The following is a 19,830-nucleotide window of genomic DNA, read 5'->3' on the forward strand; positions in this document are numbered from 1 at the left end:
GAGGCTGATGCGGAACTCAATCCCAGGACCCTGGGATCACGACCTGAGCCAAAGGCAGATGCTCAACCACTGAGCCACAGAGGCGGCCCTTATATTTGTGTTTTTGATTGATGTCCACTAGCCCACTGGATTCCAAGAGCAGGAATCATGCCTCTTTAATTCTCTAGTTGTGTCCTCTCTTATCTTGGCACACAGCCTGGTACCTGATAGATGCAAAACCCGTGTTTGCCAAATGAGTAAATGAATGTGTAGTTATTGTTAATATTAGAGATAAAATATACTAGGTGACTGGCACATAGTAGGTGCTTAATCAATGACACCGATGATTTTTCAGTGTAGTCAACACTATAATCAGATGTTTTATTTTGTTCTCCATATTTTGTTCACAGGAGGGAGAATGGGGTGAATCTGGGACTCCTACATTTGAACCATCCAAGACAAGAGGAAAACGTGGTGTGATATACTACTGGCCCAAACAACCAGAAGCATGACATACTTTTCAAAGGCTTAAGAAATGAATGATTCATCATTTAAAACAAAAAGTTCAAGAAAAAGTTGTACTTGTCGATTGCATTGGCCCCACACAACTCATACCCCAAATTGTGCACCTTCCTGAAAAGCCTCTGGTGAAAGTAATTCCCCACCCAAGTGTCCTCGCTGACGTCACCCTCGGCCCCGGCCCCTTCCTATCTAGGGGATTACTTTATCTGTCTCTTTGATATCAACTATCCCAAATATTCCCTTGTCAAATATTTCTGGGGCTTGCATTGCAGAAAGAAACGATTTTCCCAAATCTGTGAACAGGACATTTTTTTTTTTAATGTCAAAATAAACCATCTGCTTGTACAACTGTTTCTAATTACTTCCCTGCCTAGACTCTGCACTTGAGGGGTTTGGTACCAGCACCCCGCCCAAAGCAGTGCCTCTGCCCAAATCCTCGCAGGCAGCTCCTCAAGGCACTCCCGGCTCCGGAGAGAGGCCGGACCTGCCCGCTCTGGTGTCCGTGGGTCGGTCTGCAGGCGGCCTGCTGGTGGCACCGCTCCCTGCCACCCCCCCGGAGCCCCCCACCCGGAGCCCCACCCAACAGGAGCGCAGCTCGACTGCAGGGCCCCAGGAGCTCAGCATGCGTCCCGCAGGCTTCAGGAACTTCTTGCTGCTGGTGTCCTCTGTTCTCATTGTGGGGCTGTCAGCTGTTCCTCAGAGCTTCTCACCATCCCTGAGGTAAGTTTGGTTTGTTATTTTTGAGAAGGATCTGCCCTGCTTTGCGCGGCAGGGCTCAAGTTTGCAGGATGGCTGCCCTAAGCCAAGAGCAGTTAGGAAGCTGGACACGGGATAAACTGTTTTCAACCTGTTCCTGTTCCTTTCCTTATATCTGCACTGTGTGTTGCTTCGTGTCTGTCCTTTTATTTTTCCTCCGGAAAAAGACAGTGAATAAATAAAAATATGCCATTTCCCCGTATTTTAATCCACCCCAAGAGGAACTTCTGCCCTGAGGCTAAGGTAATGCTCTGTGTACCTGTGTGTGTGCTCGTAGCCTAACAGAATCATTTCACAGGGTCTGTATTACATTAATGGGTTGCATTTTGAAAGAGACTTTGAGACACATAATCATAGCTAAACTGCTTAAAAATATAGTTTATAAGCACTGCTTGATGCAACTTTTAAAAATAATATGCCCTAGGCTATGGTCCTCCATATTCATCTCTTCTTTTTTTCTTTTTTTTCCTTCTTCTTCTTTTTCTTAAAACGGCTGCCCCTGGCCATCAGATAGCAATGGGACTCTTTAAAGAGCACCGAAAAGTCAGCCAAATGTCATACTTTGCATCTATTTGCATTTAATCTAAATGTGCGTGTAAGAGTCGGCGGCAAGCCACCGAGAGGCTGGGCCGGATCGCCTCTGTACACCTGGGAGGCGGTCCTACGCCTGGGCGTGCGGGTCACCCCTCCGACACTTTGGTCTGAGTCAGGGTCATTTCCCTTGCGGTGGCCAGCGGGGGCCGGGCGGGGGGGCGCGGTGGCAGAGGGATGTGGAACCGCACGCTCCCTTCCGACTAGGCAGTTGCATGTCGCCGTAGGGTGGGCACCGGGTGCAGGCGGGGACCCCGAGCAAAGGCCGTAGAGTCGGCTCTTGACCGTGGCCCTGCTGTGGTTTGTCGCCCCGCAGGAGTGGGACTGGTGCCCCGTGCAGGCTGTCCCGCGCCGAGTCTGAGCGCCGCTGCCGGGCGCCCGGGCAGCCCCCAGGGGGCGCTCTGTGCCACGGCCGCGGCCGGTGCGACTGCGGAGTCTGCATCTGTCACGTGAGCGAGCCCGGCGTGTACTTCGGGCCCCTGTGTGAGTGCCACGAGTGGGTGTGCGAGACCTACGACGGGAGCACCTGCGCAGGTAAGGGGCAGCGGGCGCACGCGGGCGCATCCCGCCGGGGCTTCCCGCCGCTCCCCGGGGCCGCCGGGGCCGCCCCGCCCCGCCCCCACCCCGCCCCGCCTCCCGCCGGGGCTCCCGGGCTCTGCAATCACCTGTTGCAACACTTGCCTCCGCCCCAGGCCCACGCGGGGAGCGGAAGCCACGCTGGTACGTTGCGCTCACTTGAATTCTGACTCTCCTAATTGTGGACGGAACCTCCCGGCTTCCCCCCAAACGGACTCGATCCGGTGGGCTCTTCTGCCCCAGTCACGAATTTCAAGCATTTTTTTTTTTTTTTTTTTGCAGAACGTAAGCCTGTATTTCTTTTTCTTTCTTCTTCTTCTTCTTCTTCTTCTTCTTCTTCTTCTTCTTCTTCTTCTTCTTCTTCTTCTTCTTCTTCTTCTTCTTCTTCTTCTTTCTTCTTCTTTCTTCTTCTTCTTCTTCTTCTTTCTTCTTCTTCTTCTTCTTCTTCTTCTTCTTCTTCTTCTTCTTCTTCTTCTTTTCTTCTTTTCTTCTTCTTTCTCCTTCTTCTTCTTCTTCTTCGGAAACGCAGGAGAATATCATTTTCCTAAATGTCCTAAAAAGGGGCCCAGGTCGTGTCTTTGAATTCTGATTTCCCTCCTTATTCTAGAGTTCACAGGTAGGAGCGCGTGTCCGGAAACTGTGACAAGGACAACATAAGCCAAGCGATTGCTTTTGCATTGTTGCAGCTGCCCTGAAGTTTTCAGCTGCAGTGAAACTTGGTATTTTTGTGAGGGTGGAGTAAAAAGAAATTCGTTTCTCTTGGACATTTTTAAGGAGTGATTCAGGTTGTGATACTGGAATAGGTCAAGATATTTCTTGGGAGAGAACACCCTTCTTCTAAACCAGTTTCACCAGAACATGCCATTTACTTAAGGCCAGAATTTCTGTTAGGTCTCTGTGAATGGTGCAGGCCCTCCCTTAGTAAAAAGGACAACACAATGCATTCCAACCAGGGTTTGGCAGATTTGTAGGGGGAAAAATAATCACAACTTCCTTTACCCACAATGTAGTTAAGAGTAAGAGTCCAACACTAACAGAGATGAAGAACAGGTTTGTAGCAAAATGGTTTTTTCTTGGCACCTGGGCCCGAAAATGCATAGTGAGAGTACTTAATATGCACACTGCTTGGCCTTGGAAAAGTAGCCGTGTCAGTAATTTGGAGGGGCACAGGTGCTTCTCTGTGGTTCGTTTACCCTGTAAAGACTGTAGCTCACCCTGAATGCCACAGCTTGTTATTTTAAAGTTGTCAGTCTCATGACGAGGTGCAGTATTATTAAGGGCAGCCCTTTGGAATGAAAGCTAAGTATTGTCTAATATTTCATTCCAAACTTGACTGTTACCTGGCTTCTCTGGCTTGTACTGCCTCTGGCAAGGTCTCTTCAATATCATGAGTTCTGAACACATTTTTTTCAGGACATTTTTGAATTGTTCTTTCACTGGAAAAAGTAAGAAGTATGACACAGTCTTCAACTGGTGAAACCAGTTATGGGTGCCATCAGATAAAACTTGCCTGTTGAAGAAGTTTATCTGGTTCCTTTCTGTAAAAGCTATGCAGAGGGAATTCAATGGCCTATGGTGGCCTTGTTTATCTCCATTGGAAAGTGATTTGCTGTTTACCCCTAACATCTTAGTCACTGCATTCTTTCCTCTTGATACAAATGCAGCACTAAGTCATGCATGGTTTTGTTTGCATATGGATACAATCCTGTAGAAGGCAAAATGCTTCTTTTTACTCCAAGGCTGAATGAAATAACTGTGTGCATTTCCCATTCTCATCTTTGTGAGTGATGCCAATCGGGGCCTGAACTACTGGGCCTGGAGTAGGATCTGCCCCTGCAAATGCTCTGATGGCCTTTGCCAGGCCAGTGACACCTTTATACATAGCACTGTTGTCTGGCTACCTTGCCAGCTTGCCTGCTCGAACATTTTTCTCAGTTCCTCTTCAAAAAGTTTGTATATTGTAGCTTAGATAGAAACATAGCAAGTTGTCTTTGATGTTTTTATGTGCACCTGGGCCTTTACCTCTATGGTGCTTTCTAGAAATAGAGTAGTTCTCAGAAGCCTCCCCATCTTTTTGAAGAAAACAGAATCCTGCTCTGATAGTGTATCAGAGAGTGGTTAATACTCTGGACTCTGGGGGGGAAATTTCAAGGAGTCAAATCCCAGCCCCACCGCTTAACAGCTGTGTTAACTTGGGCAATTAAACTTTCTGAGTTTTGATTTCTTCATCTGTAAAATAAGAATAACAAAATACCTATCTTATAGGATTGGTATGTTTTTTTTTAACACATGTAAAACATTTAGTGTTTCACAAAGTGCTCAATACATATAAATATGTGTATATGCATATAATATTATAGTGATGCACAAAGGTGAGCTAGTATGTATGGATGAATAAATAGATAGCCTGGCTTTGTATTTGTTGGACATTTGATGCAGTGAGAGCAATTTAGTTTTCTTAATGTAGCCTGGGCCTGCTATTGATCCAAAGCTCAAAAGGTCGAGCAAGGATAACTGTTTTGGCCCAGCCTTAGAGCAGCTGTATTAGATACACCATGCCCTTTTAAAGTTAAGTCCATTGGGATTCTTACACTGTGAATCATAAGAAAGATACTTATTTTAGTCTGAGGCTGTTTGAAAGTGATTACATATATATTAATGTATAACTAATGTATAATCCAGTGTCCACTTGTTCATGGCACACAAATCTTCTTCCTTGAACTTCTGTAAAGTAAAGGTCTGGCCCAGAGACTATTCCTGTGTGTGTGTGTTGGGGGGTGGGGGGGTGTCAAATGAGAAGTCAACTAATTTGGGTGGAATATTTTTCTTCGAGAAAAGTGGTTACATAAAACAAACTTTCAGCTAATATTTCAAGAGGTCCCTGAATCCACCCCCTGAACAGATAAGCTTACACTTAAATTAAATGTTGTCTTTTTAAAATCTTTTCTAATCACTTTTGAAATATATCACTTAGAAGAGTTTTAGTTTTAGTAACCAGGAAGAGCTAATTGAATTGAATTGAACAAATATTTATGAGGTACTGTATATTTACTAGACCCTGTGCTGTTGAAGAGGACATAAAGATGAGGAAATGAGAATTTCCCATTGAGTAGGGAGATGAAAATACCAAATGCATGTAATACAATGCAGAATATAATTTCTACAACTTTTCATTGTATGATATCAATGTAAGATTCGTTTATAGTTTGAGTTGGCTAGACAAAACAGTATGGATGATCTAAGACTATGAGAGTTTCATTGAGGCAGAGATTAAATATTGTGGTTAAAATTCTTGAGAAAGAGGTAGCTTTTGCCATACATCTTTATGCATTGGGAGGTTTTTGGTCCAAATGGGGGACTGTTGGAATTCTGAGGGAAGAAAAAAATCTAAGCAGTGGTTTAGAGGCAGAAAGGCATGTGGGAAGCGAAGTATTCTAGGTTTGGCTTGGCTGGATCTTAGGGCTGTGGGGAAAGTAGTAGAAGGTATTTTGAGTTACAGTTGGACATACTGTTGAGAGCTCTGAACCTGAATGGGAAGTTTATGCTTGTAGGGGCCATGGTGAGATTTGAATGTGAGAGCCATGGTTAGTACTCTGAGTCATGAAAAGTACCAGGATAAGGTGCTGGACAGCATGGCAGGTTGAAGTAGACACCTGATGGGGAGGAGCTCAGTTTAAATGCTATTTAAATGGTAGTCCAGGAGATAGAGAATAAGATAGAACTATGATGAATTTTAAACATTGTTGAAGGTACAACCAACATGCTTTAGTACACGTATGAATAAGATGTTAAATCAGTGCCTGGGTGTATGATGGAACTGATGGAATAAGAGTCAGGAGAAAGAACCAGGTAACTCCTAATCAATGGCTAAAAACCTTTGCTAAAGAAAAAATGCTTATTTTTAATCTGAAATTGCTGTAAAATGAAGAATTATGGCTAGCAGAATGAGTCCGGACTCGACTGGCAGTGGATCTAGACGGATCAGGTCTGAACTGTCAACTTGGGTTCAGTTGTTTGAATCCTTAACCTTGAGCCAGTCATGATTTCTTTGAAACTTAGATTCTTTTTTTTGGACCATCTTTATGGATATAAAGAACTTTGCATCCTGCATTGTATTATTCAGAATAATTTTTATGTTTATGTATAAATATATTTAGTATCCATATAATTATGCATTTATACATTTATTCAGACTATGTATAAAACATTCTTATAAACATTAATTTATGTACATAAACACACATAATATAAAAATAATTAAAATACATGGAAATATCCCTTATATATCAATATTAATTTTTTTCTTGCAGATATTTCTGACTCTTATACTGCTAAATAAATGGTAGGAGAATTGTATGTGATTCTTCATGAGAACTGGGCTTACTGGGGATGCCTGGGTGGCTCAGCGGTTGAGTGCCCTACCCAGGGTGTGATCCTGGAATCCCGGGATTGAGTCTCACATCAGGCTCCCTGCATGGAGCCTGCTTCTCAATCTCTCTCTCTCTCTCTCTCTCTCTCTCTCTCTGTTTCTCATGAATAAATAAATAAAATCTTTTTATTTTTTTAAAAAGAACTGGACTTTCTTGTCCTTTATAGTCTATCTTAGGACTGATTTGCTTTTCCTCACAGTTGCGTTTTTCTTAGATAGTTGGGTAATTCCCTCCTAGCCTATTTTGTGGAATCGCTCTTTGGTTTTGCCTTAGTTATTTTCCATTTTTCACCCTCTCTTCCTTCCTTCAAACCATATTCTATTTCACTTGCCCACTCTTTTAACTCTGTCCAGCTACCCTGGGTACTGGGGTACTGCTACATCCTTGCTTCTTCTTTATATTCCCTCTGCGCCCCTGCGTGGGACACCGGGCACATAAGAGCATTGTCTGTTTTTTAACATCCCATCCAATCAAGGATTGTGTTGAACAGACAGACTCCAGTTTCCACATGTGTTTTCATCATGGTCTTAAAGTGTCCATAATTTTGGAGAATACACTCAGGGGTTCCCCACCACTAGCTCACCTGCATGCAGGCCTCTTTTCTTTGTGAATTCTGTACTTGTAGGTTGATCCATTTTGGATAAATGCATCCTGTCTTACCTCAAGTGACACAACAATTATAGATTTTCTTTTTTTTTTTTTAAAGACCCCTCTACCTGGAATTTTTTTTTTTTTTTTTTTTTTTTTTTTTTTTTTTTTTTTTTTTTTTTTTATGATGGTCACACACAGAGAGAGAGAGAGAGAGAGGCAGAGACATAGGCAGAGGGAGAAGCAGGCCCCATGCACAGGGAGCCCGACATGGGATTCGATTCCGGGTCTCCAGGATCGCGCCCTGGGCCAAAGGCAGGTGCCAAACTGCTGCGCCACCCAGGGATCCCCCAGATTTTCTTTTAAAAAAATATTTATTTACTTATTCATGAGAGACACAGAGAGAAAAGCAGAGACATAGGCAAAGAGAGAAGCAGGCTCCCTGAGGAGAGCCTGATCCAGAACTGTGTCCCAGGACCCCGGGATTGCAACCTGAGCTGAAGGCAGATACTCAACCACTGAGCCACTCAGGTGCCCTCAGAATGAAAGATTTTCATCTTCACTTTCTCTCAACTGTACTGCTTTATATGGATCTGGTCCTCTGCAGTTCTACTGTGGAGAAACTGAGATACCTTGTCTTTGGACTGGGTCATCCCCATACTTTTTTTTTTAAAGATTTTATTTATTTTTTCATGAGAGACACACAGAGAGGCAGAGACACAGGCAGAGGGAGAAGCAAGCTCCATGCAGGGAGCCTGATGTGGGACCCAATCCCAGGTCTCCAGGATCACACCCCTGACTGAAGGTGGCGCTAAACCACTGAGCCACCCGGGCTGCCCATCCCCATACTTTGATAATCTAGAGGAGCATATTTATAACATTAGGGTTTTTAGATCAAATAGTGTCAATATGAGAAGTTCAGTGGTTATTTTTCAGTAGAATTTTCCCAGAGAGAGAAGGGAACATATGGGAGCAAATTTATTTATGTTACAAATCTTAAATTGGCAAAGTAAAAACCTCCTTCATAGGGTTCTCAGAAGTCTTTCATATATTTTGAGATGTGATACTAAAACTGACATCCCATGTCTCTTAGCATCATAACCCCAAAAAGCTGCTCAGGTCTCTGGGCCCCAGACATAGGTCGTGAAATCTGACCTTTGAAGGAGTTACGTGATTAGATTGGATCCTATCAGATAATCCAGAATAATCTTCCCATTTCAAGATCTATAATCTTAATCACACTGGCAGGGTTCCTTTTGGCACGTCATTTACAGGTTTCAGGAGCAAGGATGTGGACATCTCTGGAGGCTGTTAGTCTTCTTATCCTTCCTATTCTTCTTCCCATCCTTCTGTGAAGTACAAGAGGAATGCTGTGTATGTGTACTTGCTAAGTACATGTGTAATGCTATGCTCGGAATGTGTATGAATGGCAAGAGAGAGTGGTTTCAACTCCATTATTACCTGGCTGTTCTTACCCTTCATCTAGGATGCAAGTAGTGAGTCTTTTCTTTCCTTTCAGAGCTCATCTTCATGATCTAATTTCCCTGCCCCTAGTCTTTCCTACACCACTGCTGATAAGGAACACCAGGCTTCTGGTCCAAGTTATGAAGAGTGACTTAGAGCCCAGCAGTGTCCTACATTCAATGCTTGATGTTATTACTTGCCAATCGTGGAGCTCTGGGCAAGTTACTCAAACATTTGTCTCTTCTGTCTCCTTATTTATGAGACAGGGGTAAGTAATAATTTTATCAATGAGGATAATAATTATGCAAAAACTCATGAGTGATTACTAAGTCATTGGAGTTATGGGCTTACTTATGTCAGATGCTTCTCTTTTATCCTAGTGTGATACTTGGTCTTAAGATATTAACTCCTCCAAAATTATTTTCTTTTTTTTAAAATATTTTATTTATTTATTTGAGAGAGATAGAGAGAGCACAAGCAGTAGGGGCGAATGAGAGCAGGCTCCCTACTGAGCAGGGAATCCGACACAGGGCTGGATCCCAGGACCCTGAGACTATGACCTAAGCTGAAGGCAGATGCTTAACTGACTGAGCCACCCAGGTGTCCCAAGAATTGATTTTCTTTCCATATTATATCCTTCTCTGGGTTTAAGCCTATGTTTGCTTTTCCTCCTTTGACTGTGAATTTTTGGAACTGTCTGCTCCACAGTGTCATGGCTGGGCGAGCTTTCAGCCATGGCCATCTCAAGCCTGATTCTCAATGGGTCATGTTCCAGCTCACTGGATATCTAAGATTCTGACCCTAGTTTCTGTCTTTGTCTTAGGAACTTGACTTTTGTGTTCTTGTCCCTGAAATCTTCACTCTGATTTATGGTTCTAGAGTCATGCCCTAAGTGGTGTGTGGCTAGTCTTTGAATCTGGAGGTTTTAGTCACCTTCTTTACTGGAAACCCTAAGCTTTCTGCACATTTTCAGAGTTTACACTCAGCGTAACTGCTTCTGATTCTTACCTCCACTGAGATGTCTGTATTTCCTGACTGTTCCTTCATCTCCTCTAAAGCATTAATCTCAAGTGGGTTGATCCCAGAGCCCACTCCTTCAACTTACAAAAGTAAGAAAAGCAGTACATTACAAAACAAAATCAAAACAACTCACCTTTGCAGAGTTTTTGAGTATTCAATAAATGTTACTGAATGTTCTGGAAACAGAGGAGATGGGGTAGTTTAATCACAGATCTATAAACAACTTAATATTGAATAGTAATCATTCTGGTTCTTAAAACACCTGGTTTTTGAAACCACTCCTCCTTCATAGAGCTAAGTGTGGACATGTGATGAAATTCTGGTTACAGAGATGTAAGCAGAGGTGTTGTAGATGAATTCAAAGGGAGCTGACTTTCAGGGAGGTATGTGTTTTGCCCGTCTACCCTTTTTACTGCTTAGAATGTACCTTCTTCTAACTGCCCCTTGGGATCAAGAGATGAACGTGGTGGCCATCTATGAGGATGACTCACTCACAAGATAGGAATCTGGCCTTCTGGAGACACCATGGAACTGCCACACCAGTCTTGGACTGCCTGCCTCTGGATTGCTTTTACACATAAAAATAATAAACTTTTGCTTAAGCTCTTGTCATTTTGGGGTTTTCTGGCACCTATAATATCACCTTTTCTGAAACAACAGTTTTATTCAAAAAGTTCAAGTTTATTAAAACAGGGCAAGGGTAGCATTTGTATAGGGGTTGAGAGCTTGAGCTTGTGACACCGGTAGGGCTGGGTTCCACACTGTTTTACCTGGTATGTGGACTCCAGCAGTTTTGGTAAATTCTGTAAGACTCAGTTTGCTCATCTCTAAAGTGGGATACAATTAACACTCTGGGCGGAGTTATTGCAGAATTTAAGTGAGAAAATACACATGAGGCATCTAATAAAATAGCTGACATAATTGTCACTCTAAATGAGAGTTGTTATTACCATTATTAATCCTAGAATCTCTAAGGGGATTATGCTAAGGCAAAAGGAAATATGTCTTTGCTAGTAATTGGGTGACCAGTGATGGACGCATATTCCCTGTACCAGTTAATATATTCAACATATACTGCTTTTTTTTGCCTAGCTATCTTCTATGAGACGATGTAATTTTTCAAAATCTGGTAAGCCGAATTAGATTACCAGAGAGAACACAAACATTGTTTATGTATTTAAATATTTTTTTACATTTTCCATTTATTTATCTGTACTTAACATTCATCAAAACATCACGCGTGTCTGCTACAGACACACAATATGTAAACGCATGGATAAAAATCAGTACAGTGGGGTTGCATTTTACACAGAGATGAGAGTCTACATCAGCACAAAATCAAACATATGAAGTTTAAACTTACCCTGACAAATCTCCAAGGAAAGCTGTTTGTTTCCAGTCCATGACACCCTCTCTCAGTCTAGCCTAGTAAACACTAGGAAATGAATGTTTACTCCTTGGCTGGTTCTGTGTTTACTCCATTTTTAGCTTTTGGTTGGATTTGAGAGGAGTAGTAGCTGGATTGTTCTTGGGGCTCCTCAGTGGGTGGGATGCTTGCCAGGAGACACACAGCAAGAACATCAGCCCATGGAAGCCCCCATCTCTTTCACTTCTTCTTCGCCCCTACTTGGGGTTTCCACTCACTGAATGGAATGACAGAAGCTTTACATTATTTAAATTACTGTGCTACCTTCCTTTATCACCAAGTATTAACCTTCACTGTGTAAGCACGTGTAAAAGAATTCAGGTGAGTCAAATGTGTGTGCACTGGGACTCCTCTTTAGTATGATTTTCAGCATAACCTCTGGAGTTAATATTAAATGTAGGGTGCACTTGCCTATTTTCCCACGGTTATAATGTGTAATAAACATGTGAACACACACTCTCTGAGGTCTGTTTCTCTCCCTCTCTTGCCTTTTTTTCCCCTTAAGAAAATATCACAGCTCTCATTTTAGTTTACTATAGATGATTATAGATGATTAAGAATTTTAATATGTGTATGATGTCTTAGAGTACAGATATATTGCTTTATTAAACAGTTTGCCTAAGTGAACATTCTGATTGCTTCCAGTTTTATTTTTTGATGTAGGAGGACTTTAAGCAGTATTTTCAAACTCCAATTTAAAACTGTGCACACATGTTTGTACACATATGTGCACACAGTTCTGCAGCCCCCCTCATTCTTGAATGTACACAAAGACATTTCCACTAGAGTGAGCTGGGTCCCCGTACATGCGTGAGGGAGTCATCAGCCAACAGGACTGTTAATAAAAGTGTCTTCATGCATTGCTGATCTTGGCACAGGGAGACTTCAAATCAGGTGGAACTGGGAGATCTGAAGCCTTTGTCCTTAGGGAAATTTAGATTCCAAGCATGGTGTGGAATTCAAGGTCAAGAGTCACATCTAAGAAAGAGGAGAAATAGGGTACAGCAAGGACTAAGAATGCCAAGGGGATTTACCAGGGCGTTTTTAGGCCCCCCCGAACAGGTAAATTCTCAACCTATTTTCCATTAACTCTTAAATTGATAAAGATAGAAAGCTGCAAGGAGGTTGCAAATCTCATTTTCTTTGGAAAAGAGTGCTTTGTCTTTTCGAGGATCACATTTCCTGGCAAATAAGAAACTATATTTTGTAATAGAACTCATTCTTCTGTCTACCCTAAATCATCTTACTTAAGGCTGGGTAGAAGAATGATGGCTTTATAAAGGGAAAAGAAAAATAAGACCTTTATAAGGATGCTCACTGGCTTGACCTTGTGTCACCTCACTCCTAACTCATGCCGTAAGACAAGTTTCTCTGCCAAGAGCCCTATCATCCTAATTGGATATAGTCACTAGTTCAAGCATCAAATTATTCCAAGTGAATCATTACCCACTCTAGTTTTCTGTTTTACTATTTTATCCGGATACTTCCTGGGGGAAAGGCAGACCAAAACCCCTCTTTTTTAAAAAAAGAGGTCAATGAATTTTGATATTGCTTATTAGAAACTTCTTTTATGGGAAGGCCTTAACTGTAAATCATGATTTAGTCAATGGGAGAGAGTAAGGAGCCAAAATCAGACAATCAAAACATGGTAAATGTATTTCCTTATTGGCCATTATTGTTCTTTCAAAGCTATCATTTTCTGCTGTGCAAAATAGTTAGATAAAACTGGTTATTTTTCTAAACAAAATGACTTGGCCACTTATGCCTTTTCCTCTCCAAAATAAAAAAAGGCGAGTTACAGACTTTTTTTTCTTGGTCAACATCATTAGTTATATAAGCTCTAAGAATCATCTTGACATGAAATAATTCATTTGTTTTAAGAGGGAAAATATTTGATTCTAGCTGTGTCCTGGATAGACTTCAATTGCCTGCTTGGATGGATTTGAGCTTTAAAATTAATGCTGTGTTAGTAATACACAAGAATAATGGGAAAATATCTATTTCTATTTGAGTATGCTTTGCTGGAAAATAGTTTTGTATATATGAATTTATTCAATTCTCATATAAGTTTTAAGGGGTAGTCAAAATTATTCTTCTCTAGCTATCATATTAGGGAACCCTGAAAAATATTTGCCCCCTAAATCAGTAGGAGGCTTCTCCTCAAGCATGTTAAAGTTGTCCTGAAATCACATATTTAAGGAAAATATTTTCATGAACTTGGAGTCCTGAAATAACAATTTGAAGGACCTCATTTTTATATTTAAAAATATATCTTATGTTGATTTTTTTCTTAGAAGAGCTGTTTTCATTCTCATTTCTACCTTGTGCCAGAGATAAGACACTGACAAGCTCCAATACGGGGCAGAAGAACACCTTATTCAGTTAGTATCAAAAGAAGTCTGTGTAGCAGAAAGCATTGGGACCAAATGTCATAGCAACAAAGAGTATTTCTCTCAGCTGTAAGTGATATTCTTAGAATGATTGTGTTTAGCACCAACCCTTATCAAAATAAGGGTTCCCCAGAGTCAGCAAGGGGAGAAACTTTTCTATAATCTTTGATTTTCCTGGTCTGTAAGAGCAAAAGAAAATGTAGATAGGAGAGTTGAATATTTGTTACTTTCATGGACATTAAATAGTTTTATTTTGGCTATTAAGAATAAATCACTTTTTTGGGGTGCCTAGGTAGCTCAGTCTGTTGAGTGTTCAACCATTGATTTTAGCTTTGGTCATGAACTTGGTGTTTTGGGATTGAGCACCATATTGGGGTCTGTGCTTGGTGGGGAGTCTGCTAGTAATTGAGTGGCTTAAGATTCTCTCTCCTTTTCCCTCTGCTGTCCTCTACCCTATGTTCACTCCCTCTCAAATAAATAAATAAATCTTTTTTTAAAAAGGAATACATCATATTTAAGATTATCTTTTGCTCTTTTACAATTACTCATAATATGAAATCCAGACATTCAAATAACATGCATTTTTTGATATAATATATAAAAATATACGTTATATATATATGTATACACACACACTACACACTATATTAGCAGAAATGCACAGTGAGGGAAGACAAGTATCTATAGAAATATGGACATTTTTGACTGGATTGTCATGAGGGTGTACTTTACTCCTTGAAGGTGAGTATGTCACTTATCAGTATGCCAAGGATTCTTGAAATTCTATTTCTTTATTTCATCCCTGCTAATATGCTAGATGTAGGATTTTAAGACTTAGGAGTGGCAATGCATTGGTCTGTTAATAATGTAGTCTCTATTGAAGTTAGTAATCTTTCCTTTGGGAAAGCTAAGTGAGCAGGTTTGGATAGGATGGAAATGCAAAGGGAACTGCTCTGGAAAGTGCCTGGGAATTGGAATTAAAAAGCAAAACAAACTATTCTTTCTCCACTGTTGTTACTTATTGTATGGCCTTGTGTAATTCGCTTGACTTCTTTGAGCTTTAGTGAAGTTGAATTCAACAAGCATTTAATAAACATCTCCAGAAAGATGACTAGCAGAAGGCAGGGCATTGGTAGCTGGAAGATTGGAGCATCAGAAAGCAGCAGGTGCTGAGTCCAGTGTCCTCTGTTTCAGGAAAGGGATGGAAAGATTTTCATTTCGGACAGTTGACCCCTACAGAGAGATGTCCTAGTACCTTCAGGTTACCTTGAAAGCTTTACTTTCTGAGAATTTCAAGAACTCTCACTTTCACAAATTATTTAATGAGTGTCCAATGCCTATGATACCTGCATGATATTGTAATATAGGCATTAACATTCTATGAAGTAGATTTGGTGTTTGTTAAATTCCCAACTATTGGCACATAGCCTATTAATATAAAATAAAAGAATATTTGTGCACATCTTGAAATGTACCCCCCCCCAAATAAATATCAAAAACCATGTCAAAACCATAATAGTCAAGCCAAAAACCATGACAGTTTCTGATCCCCTTGACATGGAAGAATACTAGTCAAACTAGCGAGAGAACCAAGCATGAGTTAGAAGAATAACTGAAGGATGTTTACGGGGTTATTTGGAGGAAGTAATGATGGTTTGGAAAATAATTCCTTTCTTTTCTTTTCTTTTTTTTTTTTTAAATAATTCCTTTCTAAAAGGGCAATGTTATATGGGATACACTTTAAGAAACATCTGTTTAATTGTAATAATGTATCTCATAGTGTTATTATGGAATTGAAATAAGGTAATGATAACACAGTTACTATTTATTTAGAATTTGCTCTATGCCTCTTTGTTAAATTCTCACAGTAAACCTACTGGGTGGATTGTCTTGCCTTTTTGAAGACAAAGAGCTGAGCCTGAGAAAGATTAAATGGAATGTTTAAGATTGTGTTTTGTCAGACACAAAACTATGCCATCAATCACTCTTGTGTCAACTTATTCCATTTAGCACAATGCCACCAGGTGACAGATGCCCAAGAATATTTAAATTTCCTTTCTGCAATTTCCGATGAGTGTATGTGGTATTAATCTGCAATAATTAAATGCTTTTTCTACGTGTGAAGCTGTGAGAAGCAGAATGGTATTGAAGGGGAAGAACTGATGTAGGTTCAAAATTGACTCTGCCCATTATGAACCACATGATGTTGGGCAGTTAATAAGCTTTCTCATAACTGTTTCCTCATCTCATACTGTTATTGTGAGGGTAAAGATTCAGGAAAATCCCTGGCTTATTGTAATCGCTCATCAGCAGCTACTCTTACTGTTTTTATTGATCTTATCATCAGGCCATTCCCATATCACTGCAATTAAATTATGCCCTTTTCAAAAGCAGTAGTGAATTTTCTCTAATATTATGTCTTAGGACTTCATTGTTATTGCTGCAAGAATGCTGCAAATTATCCCAAACTATCCCAAACTCAGTGGCTTACCAGAAAACACCAAAAATGATCTTTATTTCTCCCACTTGGGTGTGTAGTTCAGCTACGACTCAGCTGGGCAAGGCTGAATTCCAGGGTGCAGACTGAGCCCCATGTTTTTCTTACGCTGTCGGGGTATGCTTTTATCATAGTGGGTCACAGGAGCACTAGAGGATAAAAGGAAATAAAGGGTGTTCCTTAAGGCCTTGAGTCACTTGCACATTATGTCTACATACTCTTGGGCAAAAGGCGTGATAGTCAAGCCCTGTATCTGTGCTCTGCATTCTCCTGGACTCTGCAAGGTGACATGGCAAGAGAGGCTTCAGTTGTTGACAGCCCGTATTCTATCAGCCACAAGATTTAACATAGATAGGTATTCCGATATCGTGGCTCCTTAGTGAAATTAGTTGATTGATGTGGTTATAAATATCTGATATTTAAATTTAATTTGGAGGTAAATATGTTTCAGTTTAAAATGTAACCATATTAATTATACAGTAAATTATATAGAGTTTTCTGAAGAGGTAAGAAAATTAAAAAGAGAAAAGCAAAAATATATCCAGAGGCTAATCTTTAGTGAGGAAATTCATATCAACCTCATAAAAATGAATTCCCTAAATATAGACTTAATGTCCTATGAGTCAAAGGGTGTTTCTTTCCACTGTACTTAAATATACCCAATCTGTCATTTTATGACATCTTCCAATGGGTCTTTGCATAAATGCATGCTCCAAATACTATAAAACAGTGATTTGATGATAACCAGAATATTGATATGTCATGAGGCAGGTTCAGTAGTTGTCTGTTTTCATATGCACACTTAGTAAGCCACATACCTACTTTTTGCTAAATTACTTCAATTTTCATACATTTTGTACTTTAAAAAAATGTTTTATGTAGAATAATGTGTTTGGTTACTTGAATATACTGTTTTTGGAATTTATCTTCTGAGAACTTCGAAAGTGCGATGGAATCAGTCAACATATTTGGTATTACTCAGATTTTTTGTTTTTCAGATTTTAAACAACAATAGAATTCATTTATTTAAGAAGGAGAATGTAAAAAGTTTTAGATTGTGTGAGCTGTCCCACAAGTATTGATTGGTCAGTCAACCATTGTAAACTGACAACACTGTTAGGTGGATCGTTAACTTACTGAAGAATATATTTCCTATTCCTAATGAGGAACTGTAGGTCCTTTAGGGACTAATTTTTTGTAAACTTTGATTGATTTTGAAATTTAAAACAGTTTTATTGGAAGTCCATATGAGTATAAATATCTTTGATAAAAATTTGTGTGTAATTATTAGAAAGTGTACCTGTATAAATTAGTCACTATCTTTGAGAGTTGAAACTCTGGGGGCACCTGGGTGGCTCAGTTGGTTAAGCATCTGACTCTTGGTTTCAGCTCAGCTCATGATCTCAAAGTCAAGATAAAGCCCCACGTTGGGCTCTGGGCTCAGTGTAGAGTCTGCTTGACATTCTCTCTCTTCTTCTCCTTCTGCCCCTTCTACGCCACAAATAAATAAATAAAATCTGAAAAAAAAAATGAATTGAAGCTCTGAAAGTGGGCTGCTTCCTCATATATAAAGTTCCAAGAATTTATCCAGAGATATGAAACAGAAGATGTAAATATTAGTGTTGTATGTATATAATTATTATGTCACTTTTATATTCAATTACCAAGTATTTTTTAAGGAATTACTATGAATTAGTCTCTGCATTGGTAGCTATAGGGGCTATAGACATGAAAAGATAGGAGCCTTTTTCTTAGAATATGTAGTGGTAGGCTTGAAATCTACTATAATACAGTATTAAAAAGGCACAAAGTAGGGGATCCCTGGGTGGCTCAGCGGTTTAGCGCCTGCCTTTGGCCTAGGGCGTGATCCTGGTGTCCCGGGACCGAGTCCCACGTCGGGCTCCCTGCTTCTCCCTCTGCCTATGTCTCTGACTCTCTCCCTCTCTCTCTCTTTCCCTGTGTCTTTCATGAATAAATAAAATAAAAATCTTTAAAAAAATAAACTAAAAAGGCACAAAGTACCATGCATATGAAGAATTTAAGCTATTTTAAAAATAAGAAAGATATTAGCTAGTGGCTGTGGGAGGATTGGCATTCCCGCCAGAGGGAGGAAATAAGCAGAATCTAAAGCTGGAAAATATCATGGACACTTGCTCACTTTGGTCAATGGGTGCTTTCAGAAGGGTTGTCAAGGGAAAAATCTGCAGAGATGATTGGGAGCCGCTCACAGGGAGCCTTTCAGTACCAAACCAATGATGTGTACAGCCCACGGCCTGTAATAGTGAACAGAGAATTGTCTTTTCCAGGTGGCAATTTCAGGGACATTGATCTTAGGATAAATGAAAAGTCGGGATCCCTGGGTGGCGCAGTGGTTTGGTGCCTGCCTTTGGTCCAGGGTGCGATCCTGGGGACCCGGGATCGAGTCCCACGTCGGGCTCCTGGTGCATGGAGCCTGCACCCTCTGCCTGTGTCTCTGCCTCTCTCTCTCTCTCTCTCTGTGACTATCATAAATAAAAAAAAAAATGAAAAGAGGAAAGTCTTAAGATGGACAGAACGATAAGATATTTTAAATGCTAATGGTGAAAACTAATGATATTCTGAATTATGATAGTGACCATAGAAAGAAAAGGGAAAGGAAGGTGGAGATGCTAAGTAGACTGATGTGATGGAATTGGCAGGAATTGAGGGTTGAGCTGGGAGGTGGGGGCAAGACTTATTGGTAAATGTAAAATGTTGTGGTCATATCAGTTTCCCAATATTCCAAGTCCTGCAGCCTCCCTCTCCACCTTCCCCAGAGACACCTGGGCCTCTTCCTAATTGGAAATTAAAGGGTTATGTCTTGGTCTCCTGGAGAACTCCTCCCCTGCTATGATGCTAAGCACTAGTACTTCTTTCTCATCCTGGTTAAATACTTCATATATCTGTCACCTGGGAGAGTAGAAGGGGCTCCTTCTGGGCCATACATAGGAAATTGAGAAGACAATGTTTTGAGGGCAAAAGGAGCAGGAATAATGGTTTGTAGAATAGCCATCTGAAGGTGGGCATGGTGGCCAAAGGGTACATCCACTCCCAAAGATTGCAGTTTATCACAGAATGAATGGGTACTAAGACCCAGAAGACTAAAAATGTAAGGACTCCTGCACAAATGATTATATACAGATATATTTCTTGTTGCTTAATATGTATTCCTATTTTGGGGTGTCTAGGACACTGACTTTTTAGACATAGATAACCATATCTCTCATTAGGATTGCAAAAGATGAATGAGAAATGAAATTATAGGTTGTATGTTAAACAAACCCTAGTTGCAACTTGTTTAAGTGTAGTATTCTTACTCTATCCAAAGTAAAATCAGCTCTGTCTTGGTAATTATATTTTTCATGTAAAAATGGCTTCAATTTAAGTTCATCAAAATAAAATTCTGAAAATATCAGAAACTTTTTGTTATACAGAAAAGAAAATCTAAGTATTAGTTTTTGTGTATCTCCAATATTTGATCACAAGATGGTATGAAATTTCATAACATAGAATGAATATATAATATTCAAAATATTAAATATATTATAAAATGTATGGTAGTCTGTGTAGTAA

General features: G+C 40.2%; 1 protein-coding gene across 2 annotated transcripts in view; it reads left to right on the plus strand.

Annotated features, from left to right (window-relative positions):
- The first annotated feature begins 886 nt into the window (after positions 1 to 886).
- Positions 887 to 19,830, plus strand: part of ITGBL1 (integrin subunit beta like 1) — a 215,913-nt gene continuing 196,969 nt past the window's right edge. For both annotated transcript variants that reach the window (XM_072760972.1, XM_072760973.1), the window contains exons 1-2: positions 887 to 1,221; positions 2,165 to 2,382. In XM_072760972.1, the coding sequence (XP_072617073.1) occupies positions 1,124 to 1,221; positions 2,165 to 2,382 (316 nt within the window). In that variant the 5' untranslated portion in view covers positions 887 to 1,123. The remainder of the gene's footprint in view (positions 1,222 to 2,164; positions 2,383 to 19,830) is intronic.

This window comes from Vulpes vulpes, chromosome 6 (assembly GCF_048418805.1).
Source record: "Vulpes vulpes isolate BD-2025 chromosome 6, VulVul3, whole genome shotgun sequence".
NCBI classification, from domain to species: domain Eukaryota; kingdom Metazoa; phylum Chordata; class Mammalia; order Carnivora; family Canidae; genus Vulpes; species Vulpes vulpes.